At 47.5% G+C, this 14,110-nt stretch overlaps 1 protein-coding gene across 4 annotated transcripts in view; it reads right to left on the minus strand.

The window, feature by feature from the left end:
- Positions 1-14,110, minus strand: part of ARMC9 (armadillo repeat containing 9) — a 106,335-nt gene that overhangs the window by 39,821 nt on the left and 52,404 nt on the right. For all 4 annotated transcript variants that reach the window (XM_087933707.1, XM_087933706.1, XM_087933709.1 and 1 more), the window contains 3 exons: positions 13,921-14,011; positions 10,223-10,346; positions 1,308-1,447 (listed from right to left, as the gene is read on the minus strand). In XM_087933707.1, the coding sequence (XP_087789833.1) occupies positions 1,308-1,447; positions 10,223-10,346; positions 13,921-14,011 (355 nt within the window). The remainder of the gene's footprint in view (positions 1-1,307; positions 1,448-10,222; positions 10,347-13,920; positions 14,012-14,110) is intronic.

Below are 14,110 nucleotides of genomic sequence, written 5' to 3' on the forward strand. Positions count from 1 at the left end.
TGCAGTGGGGACAGGCTCCCCTTGTTCCTCTGCCTCGCTGCTGTCAGATTCTGGAGGCTCTGGAGTCAAGCAGATGGCCCTGGCCCCAGCTCTGCATCGGATGCAGGACCCTCGTCCGAGCCCTCCTCCAGACTCCCGGATTGGCCCGTGTTCTTCCCCACTGTCCGACTCTGCTGCTGTCTCTGCAGGCTGCCGGCGGACCACAACAGAGGGCTACGGAGGGGGCGGATCTTAAGATAGCTGGGATTTTGTAGCCAAAACAAAATCCTTTCTCCTGGGAACCAAGGACATCTCACACCTGGTCTGAAAAGGGAGGAGTGACATCTCCAGGCTCCGGCAAACAAGACCATCCAGCCGGGAGATGACTAGTTGTCTGCCATATCTATTCTCTCCTGCTTTTTATCTTCAGAGTCTCTCTCTCTCTCTCTCTCTCTCTCTCTCTCTCCCTCCCTCCCTCCCTCCCTCTCTCTGGCTTCCATGCCTCCTCCCTCTCTTCTGATTTGGCTGTTGGAGGGGTGGTGGCCGAAGGGCCACACCGCAGGCAACCAGATGGGGCTGGGATTGGACCCCGTGACTGAGAAAGTGACAAACGTTTTTAATTAGGTGAAAAACCGCAGGAACCTTCAGAGTCGGTTTTCACCAGATCTGTGCCCCTAGGATATATCCAATAAAGCCATTCTTTTGAGGAATCGCCCCGCCTTGGCGTTTTGCTTGCTATGGGTCTATTACTTGGAACCCTGACGTTAAACCAACTCCGAAGGTTCCCGCAGTTTTCAAATAATCAGCAATTGCAGACAGCGGGTCGTTCGCGTCCTTTTAGAGGGTCGTTGAAGCCCTTGGGAGGTTTATCTGTGTCCTCAGGGTCACTTGAGTAGTGCAAATAGGTGTGGGGCCTTCTTGGCTGTAGGATGTTTTTTTTTTCTGCCCTGGGTCCCTTCAAGGTTGAAGGCAGGTGCAGGCTGTGGGGGATAAGTCCGTGTTGTTGTCCAAGGAGCCTCCGTACCGATTTGCGCTGCTCTGCTGGGGACACCGATAAAACCTCAACGACCCTCTAAAAAGGAGGCAAACGACCAGCTGTCTGCAAGGAATATAAATCCTTCCATTCCCCGCCATCCAGTCAGAGCCGAAGAAGCTTCTTACGTGAGAAGTGAAATGTCTTCAAAGAAAAACCAGGAAGAAAAAGCAAGCTTGGGATAGCCATGGCCTGAATGACTGAGAATCTCCACAGGGATAGTTGATGCTCCATAGGGATACACGCTTTCTCCAAGGTCTCTTTTCAATCCCACCCACCCAGTAGCACAGAATACCTGAACTCCGAAGGCAGAGGTTCATGATCAAAGCGACTGAGTAGGCCAGGGTGTAATCGGACATGGAGTCTGTATCCTTCAGCGCCTCCACCAACCATGGTATGAGCCCATCCTTAATCATAGTTGACTGCAAAGCCCGCCTGGGAATTCAGAAAAACATGAATAGATTATAGTATTCTAATTCTGTTCCAATATGTAATGTTATAATATATAATACTAGCAGGATACCCGTGCTTCGCTATGAAACTACGTGTTCAGTCTTATGTTTCTGGGGAGGAAAATAAGGGAGGAAAAATTCTGCCTCTGCCTACCAGCATCCATCGGGATTCATCTGGCTAGCCTCCTGTCAATGTGTGAGAGAGTGGAGGGCTGTTTGGGAACTAAAACAGTATTTGCGGTGTGAGCAACGAGACAGCAAGGAGCCTGGGCGGGGCTTAGCTCAACTGTTCTGTACTAAAGGTGCTTGGTGCTGTGAAACTGAAACTCCTCTGCTTGTGTTTTGCATTGGGAAGAGATTTTCTTTTCAGGTGGGGAGGCGGAGTAGAACTCCTTAGCATCAGAGCGTGTTAATAATAATTATATAGGAAATACTAATGCTCTGATGATCATTTGGAAAAATCCTTTCTCAGTGAGCACCTAGAAGCCAAGAGGAACATGCGTGCCAAATTTTAAGTTTGTAGGCTTGACGGTTCTTGAGATTTGGTTGTACCTGATGATTCTCGACTCTTGACGAATGTCTCTTTACTTTTATGTACACTGAGAGCATTTGCACCAAGAGAAATTCCTTGTGTGTCCAATCACACTTGGCCAATAAAGAATCCTATTCTATTCTATTCTATTCTATTCTATTCTATTCTATTCTATTCTATTCTATTCTATTCTTCATCCAATATCTGTTCTGTTCTATTCTATTCTTCATCCAATATCTGTTCTATTCTATTCTATTCTATTCTATTCTATTCTATTCTATTCTATTCTATTCTATTCTATTCTATTCTATTCTATTCTATTCTATTATTCCATTCTATTCTATTCTAAATTCAATTCAATTCTATTCTGTTCTATTCTAATTTCTATTCTATTCTTTCTATTCCTATTATACCTTGACGAACGTATCTTTTATGTACCCTGAGAGCATTTGGACGAAGACAAATTCCTTGTGTGTCCAATCATACTTGGCCAATAAAGAATTGAATTCTATTCTATTCTATTCTATTCCATTCTATTCTATTCTTCATCCAATATCTGTTCTATTCTATTCTATTCTATTCTATTCTATTCTATTCTATTCTATTCTATTCATCCATTTTATTCTAAATTCAATTAAATTCTATTCTGTTCTATTCTAATTTCTATTCTAATTTCTATTCTATTCTATTCCCACTGTACCTTGACGAACGTATCTTTTCTTTTATGTACCCTGAGAACATTTGCACTAAGACAAATTCCTTGTGTGTCCAACCACGCTTCGCCAATAAAGAATTCTATTCTATTCTATTTTGTGATGAGGCGTGAGTGGTCTTTCGCTTTTATATAGATAGATACAGGTCGTCCTCAACTTACAGCAGTTCATTTCGTGACTGTTCAAAGTTACAACCCTTATGACTGTTACAGCATCCTGCATAGTCATGTGATCAAGGTTCAGATCCTTGGTCACTGACTCGTATTTATGACGGTTCCAGTGTCCCCGGGGGAGCGTGTCATGTGATCCCCTTTTGCGAGCTTCTGTCAAGTGAAGTCATTGGGGAAGCCAGATTTATTCAACAACTGTGTTACTCACTGAACAACCGCAGTGATTCTCTGTCTTCTAAGTGCTTTGACAAACACCCTACACCAGCCCTTCTTTGTGGCAACCGCAAAATATCTTAACGCTGCTATCATGTCACCCCGGTCCTTCTTTTCATTTCCAGCTTGGCCGCCTGAACCGGCGCAGGTGATGGGCCCTCTGAATGGGAGGCACACATGCGCACACTACGCCATTCGTATGAGCAGTGTGTGTGCCTTCCACTCACGCAAATGGAGCTTCACATGCGAGAGGTGGGGGGGGTTGCGGAAGCAGAGAGTAGTTGCGGGAATGGAGTGTGGTTGTGTGAGAGCAGAGGGAGTGGGCCATGGACCAGGGGATGGGGGCCCCAGACTTTAGAGCAGTGGTCGCCAACCAGCGGGCCGGGGACCGCTGGAGGTCCGTGAGAAAATTTTAGCGGCCTGCAGAGAAATGTCCCCCCCCAAAGCAATTAATCCAGGCTATGCGGGAACACAAGGCTGCGCCGCCCACATGGACCGTGGGAACACAAGCCTTGCGTCATTCGCATTGCGAACAACACAAGGTAGTGAAGGGAAGGGGGAAAGGGCGGAGGGGGGGACTTGCCCCACTCGCCCCACACGCCTGGCCTGGCCACTGGGCTGCTTCTTTCTGCTTCTTTCTTCTTCTGCTTTTGGCTGCACGCAAGGAAAGCAGCCAAAGTCTTTCTTTCTCTCCCCCCCAAACTCCGCCAGAAATGAGTCTTTGGGACCCTGCAAGGCCTCCTGCCCCAAGAGGCTGGTGGGACAAGTCTTACCAAGACTCATTTCTGGCGGAGTTTCGGGGAGAGAAAGAAAGACTTCTGCTGCTTCTGCTGTTTTTCTTGCATGATGCCAAAAGTCAGTCTCTCTCTCTCTCTCTCTCTCCCCCTGAGAATGGAGCTGGAGACAATATCCTGCGATCCCAAATACAGAACGATCGATCGGTAGGAAAACAGAGTGGCAAATTTTCCTGTAGGCTTTTTTGGGGGAATTTTCTCAGGGTCTCTGCTCCGCGGGATTTAAAATTATGAGTTTGGTGGTCCCTTGAGGTCCACAAGGTTGGCGACCCCCTGACTTTAGACAACACAATTGAGAGAAATGACCCTACCGCGGTTCTCTGCGCAAGAAGGAAGCCAGAGTCCGTGAAAAGAGAGATAACGTTTTTGTGCTGAGCTCAGGTACAGAGCTCGCACACGGAAGATCTGATAGCCGCCCGGTTAATGTTTCACCGAGCAGATAAGAATATTTTATCATAATTCCTACTTTCTTTCCCTCGCCCCCGCGAACAATCAGCCATAAAAAGTGAGCAAAAAGTGACACATTTATGGCCCAGAACCTATTATGAGCTCAGCTGATACAGCTTAGCTCACCTGTTCTGTTCGTCACCTGGCTATTTCCCCTGTTTTAACTCTTCCGCACACCCCTGTGTGCCTCGCACGAGTTTGCCACCGACCGGCACACTTATAAGAGTCTCTGGTGCACGTCATCGTGGGGCTGACTGGGTTTCACTACAGGCAGCCCGGTTCATTGAGCGTCCGTTCACAGTTACGACGGCACTGAACAACGTGACTTGGGACAGGTTTTTCCAAGTTAGGACCTCTGCAAGCATCCCTGTGATCGTGGGATTCAAATTCGGATGCTTGGAAACGGGTTCATGTTTGTGACCTGTTGCTGTGTCCCTGGGATCACGTGATCCTCTTTGGTGACCTTCTGACCAGCTATGATGGACATGAAGGCGAACCTATGACCTGCGTGCCACAGGTGGCACACAGAGCCATTGGTGCGGGCGTACGAGCCCCAGTCAAACTTAACTGCGCTGTGCATGCGCGTGCCTCCCAGCTGACTTTTGGCCCCCGTTGAGGCCTTTTTTGGCCTCCCGGAGGCTCGAGGGAAGCCTCTGCGGCCTCGGGAAGCCTCTGCGGCCTCGGGAAGCCAAAAAACGGGCCTTCCGGAAATACCAGAAGTGACAAAACAGGCCCATTTTTCAGCCTCCCAAGGCCTGCGGGGCTTCCGGCCCAGGTTGAGGCCTTTTTTGGCCTCCTGGAGGCTCGACGGAAGCCTCTGAGGCCTCAGGAAGCTGAAAACGGGCCTTCCGGAAATACCAGAAGTGACAAACGGGCCCGCTTTTTCAGCCTCCCAAGGCTTGCGAGGCTTCCGGCCCAGGTTGAGGCCTTTTGGCCTCCTGGAGGCTTGAGGGAAGCCTCTGCAGCCTCGGGAAGCCAAAAACGGGCCTTCCGGAAATACCAGAAGTGACAAAACGGGCCCATTTTTCAGCCTCCCAACCGCGGGGCTTCCGGCTTAGGTTGAGGCCTTTTTGGCCTCCTGAGGCTCGACGGAAGCCTCTGAGGCCTCAGGAAGCTAAAAACGGGCCTTCCGGAAATACCAGAAGTGACAAAAGGGGCCCGCTTTTCAGCCTTCCAAGGCTTGCGAGGCTTCCGGCCCAGGTTGAGGCCTTTTTGGCCTCCCGGAGGCTCGACGGAAGCCTCTGAGGCCTCAGGAAGCCAAAAAACGGGCCTTCCGGAAATACCAGAAGTGACAAAACGGGCCCATTTTTCAGCCTCCCAAGGCTTGCGAGGCTTCCGGCCCAGGTTGAGGCCTTTTGGCCTCCCGGAGGCTCGACGGAAGCCTCTGAGGCCTCAGGAAGCTGAAAACGGGCCTTCCGGAAATACCAGAAGTGACAAACGGGCCCGCTTTTTCAGCCTCCCAAGGCTTGCGAGGCTTCCGGCCCAGGTTGAGGCCTTTTGGCCTCCTGGAGGCTTGAGGGAAGCCTCTGCAGCCTCGGGAAGCCAAAAACGGGCCTTCCGGAAATACCAGAAGTGACAAAACGGGCCCATTTTTCAGCCTCCCAAGGCTTGCGAGGCTTCCGGCCCAGGTTGAGGCCTTTTTGGCCTCCCGGAGGCTCGAGGGAAGCCTCTGCGGCCTCGGGAAGCCGAAAAACGGGCCTTCCGGAAATACCAGAAGTGACAAAACGGGCCCATTTTTCAGCCTCCCAAGGCTTGCGAGGCTTCCGGCCCAGGTTGAGGCCTTTTTGGCCTCCTGAGGCTTGAGGGAAGCCTCTGCAGCCTCGGAAGCCAAAAACGGGCCTTCCGGAAATACCAGAAGTGACAAAACGGGCCCGCTTTTTCAGCCTCCCAAGGCTTGCGAGGCTTCCGGCCCAGGTTGAGGCCTTTTTTGGCCTCCCGGAGGCTCGACGGAAGCCTCTGAGGCCTCAGGAAGCTGAAAAACGGGCCTTCCGGAAATACCAGAAGTGACAAAACGGGCCCATTTTTCAGCCTCCCAAGGCCTGCGGGGCTTCCCGTGAGCCTCCCAGAAGGCGAAAACAGCCTCAAATGGGCCGAAAATCAGCTGGGAGGCACACGCATGCGCAGTGCAGGTAAAGGGACAGGGTGGGGTTGCATGCGCATGCGCAGGAGGGCAGGGCGCATTGTATTGTGGGTGCCGGCGCACACGCACTTTCAGCACACCACAACAAAATGTTTTGCCATCACTGGGAAGCCAGATTCACTTAACAACGGGGGTTACCAACTTATCCACTGCAGTGATTCACTGAAGCCACTGGGGCGAGGAAGGTGGTAAAATGAGGCAAAACGCACTTAACAAGGTCTCGCTGAGCAACAGAAATGTTGGGCTCACGCAACAACAGAAATTTCTGTCGTAATTTGAGGACTAGGAAGGAAAGACGGAAGTGTCTGAGGGCAGCTTGTCATAGCTAGGCCATGTGTCTTCCAGCCCTTGGGCGTCTTTAGCTAACGATTGGACAAATGTGAAGTCCTTGGGGCTCTCTGAGCTGGGTTGTTTCACTGCAGGCGTTTTATGACCCAACTAGGGAACATCATCAATGCTAGAAGGGAGGTAGGGTTTGTGCAGTGGAGGAGGAGGAGGAGGAGGAGGAGGAGGAGGAGGAGGAGGAGGAGGAGGAGGAGGAGGAGGAGGAGAACTGTGGGGTCCTTGCTGCTCCCTGAACTGGGTGGTTTTCTGGCAGACGTTTCATGACCCAACTAGGTAACATCACCAGTGCTAGAAGCGAGGGGGGGTTGCTCTGTTTATACACAATATAACCCCGCTTTCTTTTAGCGCTGATGATGTTACCTAGTTGGGTGACGAAATGTCTGCAAAGAAAACAACAACAACACCCAACCAAACTCAAAACAGCACCAAGGACCCCACAGTCCTCCCCGCGATCCCCTCTCCCTCGTAGCCCTGATCATGTTACCTAACTGGGTAACGAAACGTCTGCAAGAAAACAGCCAAGCTCAGAGAGCACCAAGGACCCCGTGGTTCAATTCTGAGCTACGAACATCCTCTTCTATTGGAACGTCGGAATCGGAAGAGAGCTGGGAGGGATCTTAAGAGGTCTTCTAGTCCACCTCAAGCAGGAGATCCTATAGCACTTCAGACAGAGGTCTGTAGAGGGAAGGTCTACAGAAGCCATGCTGGCAAGCCCAGCAAAAACCAGTTTAAGACGAAGAAATAAACCAGTAATTTTTCCAGCAAGCGTTTTTTTCTCTCTCTCATCATGGCTAATATATTCTCAAGCTTTAGTTTCTAAGTCAGAGAGGGATCAAATTCAAACTCAGGTGTTTCTCCCACTCTCTGAGAGAGATTGCTTTTAACCTACTCAAGAGGAGAAGTTGGATCTTCCCTGCAAATAAAGGATCCGGTTTAAGGAAGTTAGTGCATTATTAGGGAAAGAGTTAATTTATTTAGGGCTTTGGAAATCCCACGAGAAAGAAATAGATCTAGGTGGCCATTATCTGGAGTATCCTTTTTCTTTTTTCAATTCATTCCATTATTAGTATTATTATTATTATTATTATTATTTTCCTTAAAGTTAGCACAGTATAAAATACCTGCGGAAATAAAAACAGGGAGAACAGGGGAAAGGCAGAACAGTGGGTTAAAGGTAAATAATTTTTTTAAAAAACAGTCTTATCTCCCAACACTGTTCAGAGCAATAAAATAAAGATAGTAATGTGACAGCCTCAGCTGTTCACTTTTGCATACTTAATATACACTAGCCCGTTGCTACAGCAACCAATCCATCTAATCAGCAAAGGCCCAATTTCATTTCTTTCTGTCTCAAGCACAAAATCTAAAAACACTTTTGAAGCAGAAATGAAACTGGGGGCATTCTTTTTTTTAAAAAAAAATGTATCGGTTAGTTTAATTTTATCTCATAGATTCACTCCTTTATAACAAATACTTTTTTTGCCAAAGGGAAAGAAAGAAAAAGAAAGAAAGATAGATGGAAAGAAGGAAGGAACGAAGGAAAGAAAGAACAAAAGGAGGAAGGAAGGAAGGAAGGAAGGAAGGAAGGAAAGAAAGAAAGAAAGAAAGAAAGAAAGAAAGAAAGAAAGAAAGAAAGAAAGAAAGAAAGAAAGAAAGAAAGAAAGAAAGAAAGAAGGAAGGAAGGAAGGAAGGAAAGAAAGAAAGAAAGAAAGAAAGAAAGAAAGAAAGAAAGAAAGAAGACACAAAGAAGGAAGGAAGGAAGGAGAAAGAAAGAAAGTAGTATGGAAAAACAGAAAGGCAGAATAAAAGAAAAAAGACAGGACGAAAGAAAGAAAGAAGGAAGGAAGGAAGGAAAGAAAGAAAAAAGGAAAGACAGAAGGAAAGAAAGAAGGAAAGAAAGAAGGAAAGAAAGAAGGAAAGAAAGAAGAATGAAAAAAGAAAAAACAAGTAAGGAAAGACAGACAGACAGATAAAAGAAAGAAAGAGAAAAAGAAAGAAAGAGAAAAAGAAAGCAGTAAGAAAAGACAGAAAGAAGGAAGGAAGGTAGGAAGGAAGGAAGGAAAGAAGAAAGAAAGAAAGAAAGAAAGAAAGAAAGAAAGAAAGAAAGAAAGAAAGAAAGAAAAAAAGAAAGAAAACCAAGCTCAGAGAGCATCAATGATCCCACATAAAAATGACTGTGGATCTTCAAGGTTAAAAGCTAGCAGACCACTAAATAATACCTGTAGTCTTCGAATTACAACCATCTGTTTAGTAACCATTTGAAGTTAGCACCTAAAAAAGTGACTGGCGACAGTTTTTCACCCTTACAACTGTTGCAGCCTCCCACAGGCACGTGATCAAAACATTCAGATGTTTGGCAACGTCTTGACTCCTATTTATGACGGGGTCGCAGTGTCCCAAGGGCTCATTTGATCCCCTTCTGCAACCTACGGACGAGCAATTCAACCGGGAAGCCGGGATTCACTTAACAACCGTGTTCCTAACTTAACGACTGCCATGATGGACTCGACCACCGGGGCCAGAAAGGTGGTAAAACTTAGTTGTCTCGCTTCGCAACGGAAATTCTGGGCTCCACTGCAGTCGTAAGTCAAAGACTACCTGATGTGCTGATTCTTCTAGCTATCCTTGTATGAAAACCCTGCTGTACAGAGGTTCATTTGCATGCATCTTATTTATTTTGGGGGCGGAGAAAAAGCATGGCGGACCCTACGACCCAGCCCAACCCCGCCAGATTCCCGCCCACCCCACCCCATCCCCAGCTAATGTCGACAACCTCACCTACCCGCTCAGGGGTGGGATTCAAATTTATTAACAACCGGTTCTGTGGACGTGGCCTAATTTGTGTGGTGTGGCTTGGTGGTCATGCGACTGGCTGGGCGTGGCTGACATGTAAATATTATAAATATTTGTGTAAATATTGAATTTTTTACAAAAAAAAAAAAAGAACAACTTTTACCCGCAATCGGGCAAAGCGGGCAGGCAGACTGAGCTGCTCGCAAAATCGCAGATTCGCTCAGAGATCTAACTTTCTGCAATCTGCTGCCTGAGTCTGCACTGAAAAATAGAAGCTTCAGTCCTAAGGGAGGTTTGGTTCTGCTTTTTAGGTTAGCTAGAAAGCAAGAAATCCAGTTTCCTACTTTCTAGCTAATCAAAATCTCCCAACACAGCAGAATAGCTGATGCTCGGGGGGGCGGGGAAAGGAAAAATAGCAACTTAACAAACGCAGACAAGTTTGATGGCGCGTATGCTGGGTAAGGAGTGAGTGGGCGGGGCGGGAAGGGGCAGGGCCAGCCAGTGGCACGATTTGCCGGTTCTCCGAACTGGGCAGAATCGTAACAACCGGTTCTATAGAACCGGTCCGACCAGGTACAATCCCACCCCTGCACCTGCCCACCATTCCTCACCTGAGGCTGAGTTTCTGCAGAGCTCCCAGGACGTTCTCCCGGGTAAGGGAGAACTTATCTTCTGCCTTCAGCCTTCCTTCCAGCATGCGGAGCAACCGGGGATTCTGGGAAAGGTAGAGCCGGCCTGGGAGAAAGAAAAAGAGCAACGGAGAGAAGAGCAACGGAGCCCGCAAGACCTCAAAAAGCGCTTGGAAGTTGCCTTCCCAAATTCTGCCTGGTTTTCCCTCCCTCCCTCGCCGTGTACATGCATACAACCGAACAAGGCTGTGTTGTTTCTCTGCGTCATATAACATACATGGGCACAGGCATAATGCTGTATTTATTTATCTTGGTCGTGTTTATATTGGAGGAGGTGACCCTCTGAGAGCTGGATGCAACAAATTTTAATTTTAATGTATGTCGATTAGTGCACATTTAAAGTGACAATAAAGTTATTCTATCTACCAATTCTAAATCTATCCAAATTCTAAATCCAAATCTATCTATCTACCTATCTCTATCTCTCTGTCTCATCTATCTGTATGTCTATCTATCTGTCTAGACTATCTAAGAGATCGATCTATCTATCTATCTATCTATCTATCTATCTATCTATCTATCTATCTATCGTATCTATCATCCATCCATCCATCCATCCATCCATCCATCCATCCATCCATCTATCTATCTATCTATCTATCTATCTATCTATCTATCTATCTATCTATCGCTACCTAGATATCTCTATCTAGCTATCTCTATTATCTATCTATCATCTGTATCTACCTCTATATCAGTATCTCTCTCTTTCTATATTTTATTTATTTAGTCATGTTTGTGTCATATAATATATGTGGGTATATGCATAACTTTGTATTTATTTATATATTTATTTAGTCGTGTTTATGTAGTATATATTAGAGGTGGTGACCCTTTGAGAGCTGGATGCAATGACAATTAGTGTATGTGTAAAGTGAATGAATGAATGAATGAATGAATGAATGAATGCTTTACTGGCCAAGTGTGATTAGACACACAAAGAATTTGTCTTGGTGCAAATGCTCTCAGTGTACATAAAAAGAAAAGCTACATTCGTCAAGAGTCAAGAGAGTCAAGAATCATCAAGTACAACACTTAATGATAGTCATAGGGTGCAAATAAGCAATCAAATCATACTAGGAAACAGTAAAAAAAGTGACAATAAAGTTATTCTAAGTTCTAAAAGTTCCCTCATTGGAGTCTTTTTGCATAGCATTTAGCAGGTGCAGGAGGTTTTCTAGACCAACCCTCTTCTCAGGCAGGAAACCCTACATCATTCCAGACAAATGATAGTCCAATCCCTTCTTAAAAACTTCCAGTATAGAAACATTCACAACTTGTTGTGGCAATCAGTTTGACTGATTAATTGTTCTCCCTGTTAGGATGTTTCTCCTTAGTTCTAGGTTGCTTCCCTCCTTGGTTAGTTTCCAAATTTTGCTTCTCGTCCTGCCTTCAGGGGCTTTGGAGAATAGCTTGACCCCTTCCTCTTCTTTGGGGCAGCCCCTCCAATACCGGAAGACTGCTATTGTGTCCCCCTTGTTCTTCTTTTCATTAAACGAGACCAGTGATGGCTAACCTATGACACGCGTGTCACTCGTGACACGCCGAGGCACTTTGACTGACACGCCTGTCGGTGTGGGGAAAACCTGCACATTTAGAGGCTGCCTGTGCTCGGCTCCAATCCCTGCTCCCTGCTTGTTGCGTGGAGGCGTGGTGTCACCGCTGCCGCGAGATCTTTGCAGCAGAGAACCAGTTTTAACCGCCATGAACTGAGGTTGGTCAGTTTCATTACCTCAGGAACGCTACAGGAGGAAAGGAGATCCATGAGGTTCACAGCCCTGTAAGGTGGCCTTCCGATCCCCACATCCTGCACCTGCAGCCCTGAGACCAGGGGGACGAGTTTCACAGCCCTGTGTGATCCCCCCAGCCCAGTCCGTCATAAACCAAATTGTTGATATTTCTTGAAGTGACACACGACCCGAGGAAGGCTACACTTTTTCCCGATTTTCGACACATCAAGCTGAAAAGGTTAGCCATCACTGAACTAGACATACCCAATTCCATATACCAAGGAGTATAAAGATTTATGGCAAGTTTAAGCTCTCTACAAGAATCTGACCAACTGACAGTCGAGGAAAATTAGAAGCACAGTTAAGAACGTCATTCAACGTGGGCTGGACTTAGATTCCTTGTAAGGCTGCAGGGACTCGTGAGTTAGGATGGGTCTGATCTCTCCCTCGGGCTCAGCTTGGTCATCTCCTACGGCACAAGGGTCGCAAAAGGTGATCCCACGACCCTGGGAGAACTGTCACCATCCTAAATAGGAGTCGGTTGCCAAAGCGCCCAATTTTGATCCCGTGACCACAAGGAGGTCACAGCGGTGGAAAACGTGAAAAACAGTCAAAGGTCCCTTTTTTCTCACCGCCGTTGTTCGTTGCTGAACTCCTGAAAAACACCGTGTTTGTTGCGGGTTCGAAACACGGACTTCTCTTTGGGACCTATTCCTACTTTTTAGCTTCACGTGTGTCAACTCGTAAAGCATTCCTGCCTTGCTCTTTTGAGTTGCCGTAAGAAGGGGCAGGGGATATCTGATGGACCAGTTCAGTTGCTATGACCAGAAGCATATTCCACGCGTACCTTTCTACAGATTATGTCCCAGGTTACGGAAAAGTGCTCTGTGGGAGAATGTGATTTATGACAGTGGCCCCCAACCTTTTTTGAACCAGGGACCGGTTTCACAATTATTTATTCTTCCACGGACCGGTACCTGAGTAACGCGAGACTCCACCGCCATCGGGATGGCTCTTCGTTCGAAGCCGCCCTCCCCCTCGACGAAACTAAGGCACGAGCACCCAAACGCCGCTTTCCAACTGAAAACCCGGAAGCACTTTCCAACCGAAAACCTGGAAGCAACCGAAAACCCGGAAGCGCCGTCGAAACAAGATGGCGGCGCTCAAGCTTTGCGTCCCAGTAAAAAATGATTCACGGACCGGTCCCGGTCCAGGGACTGGTGGTTGGGGACCCCTGATTTATGACACACCTTAGGAGGAGGGGGAAAACAGGGTCATAAGTGGGCAGTAAATTACCTAGGGCAGAGCTGACTGCACTTGGGGAAAAGTGCCGACTTGTTGCTCCTAATAAATAATTGGATTTGTTTTGAAACTGGGTTCAAGGCTCATGAGTTAATTAGGGCTGTGATGGCACATGGAACCATTTGTGCGGGCACGCAAGCCCCAGCACGGAGCATATGCGTGCTTCTCCGCTGATTTTCGGCTCGTTTGAGGCCATTTTTGCCCTCCCAGGGGCTTGAGGGAAGCCTCTGCAGCCTTTGGAGGCCGAAAAACAGGCCTGTTTTGTCGCTTCTGGTATTTCCGGAAATACCAGCTGGGAGGCGCGCACATGTGCAGTGCAGGTAAGGCGGTGTGGTGGTGGTGGTGTTGTGCACACATGCGCATTGCCTTTTGGGTGCTGGCACGAGCGCGCCTGCGATTTTTTGGCATGGGAGCCCAAAAAGGTTACCCACCACTGAATTAGGGCATCCGTTGGAACCCTGACCGTGTGCTGGTACCATTGAGCGAAAAGGACCAGTTGGGTTGATTTGAATGGCCGGCAAGAGATTTGAATGAGCACCGGGAGAATTTTCCCAGGTGAAGTAGCTACTTTTATGCTCCACCTCTTACCTTCAGCCAGGGAGGCAAACGTATTGATGAGCCTGGCGGTGTACTGGCGAACCACCTCACACTTGGACTGGATCAGCATCAAGACGCTTCTCTGCAAGAGAACCCTAAAGTTGCAGTTAAGCCTGGAATAACCTGACGTGAAATGACAACAAAAGCAGCAGCGCACAGACTTATATACTGCTGCACACTG

Source organism: Pseudonaja textilis, chromosome 4, assembly GCF_049901715.1.
Source record: "Pseudonaja textilis isolate UNSWEBS1 chromosome 4, rPseTex1.2, whole genome shotgun sequence".
NCBI lineage: Eukaryota > Metazoa > Chordata > Lepidosauria > Squamata > Elapidae > Pseudonaja > Pseudonaja textilis.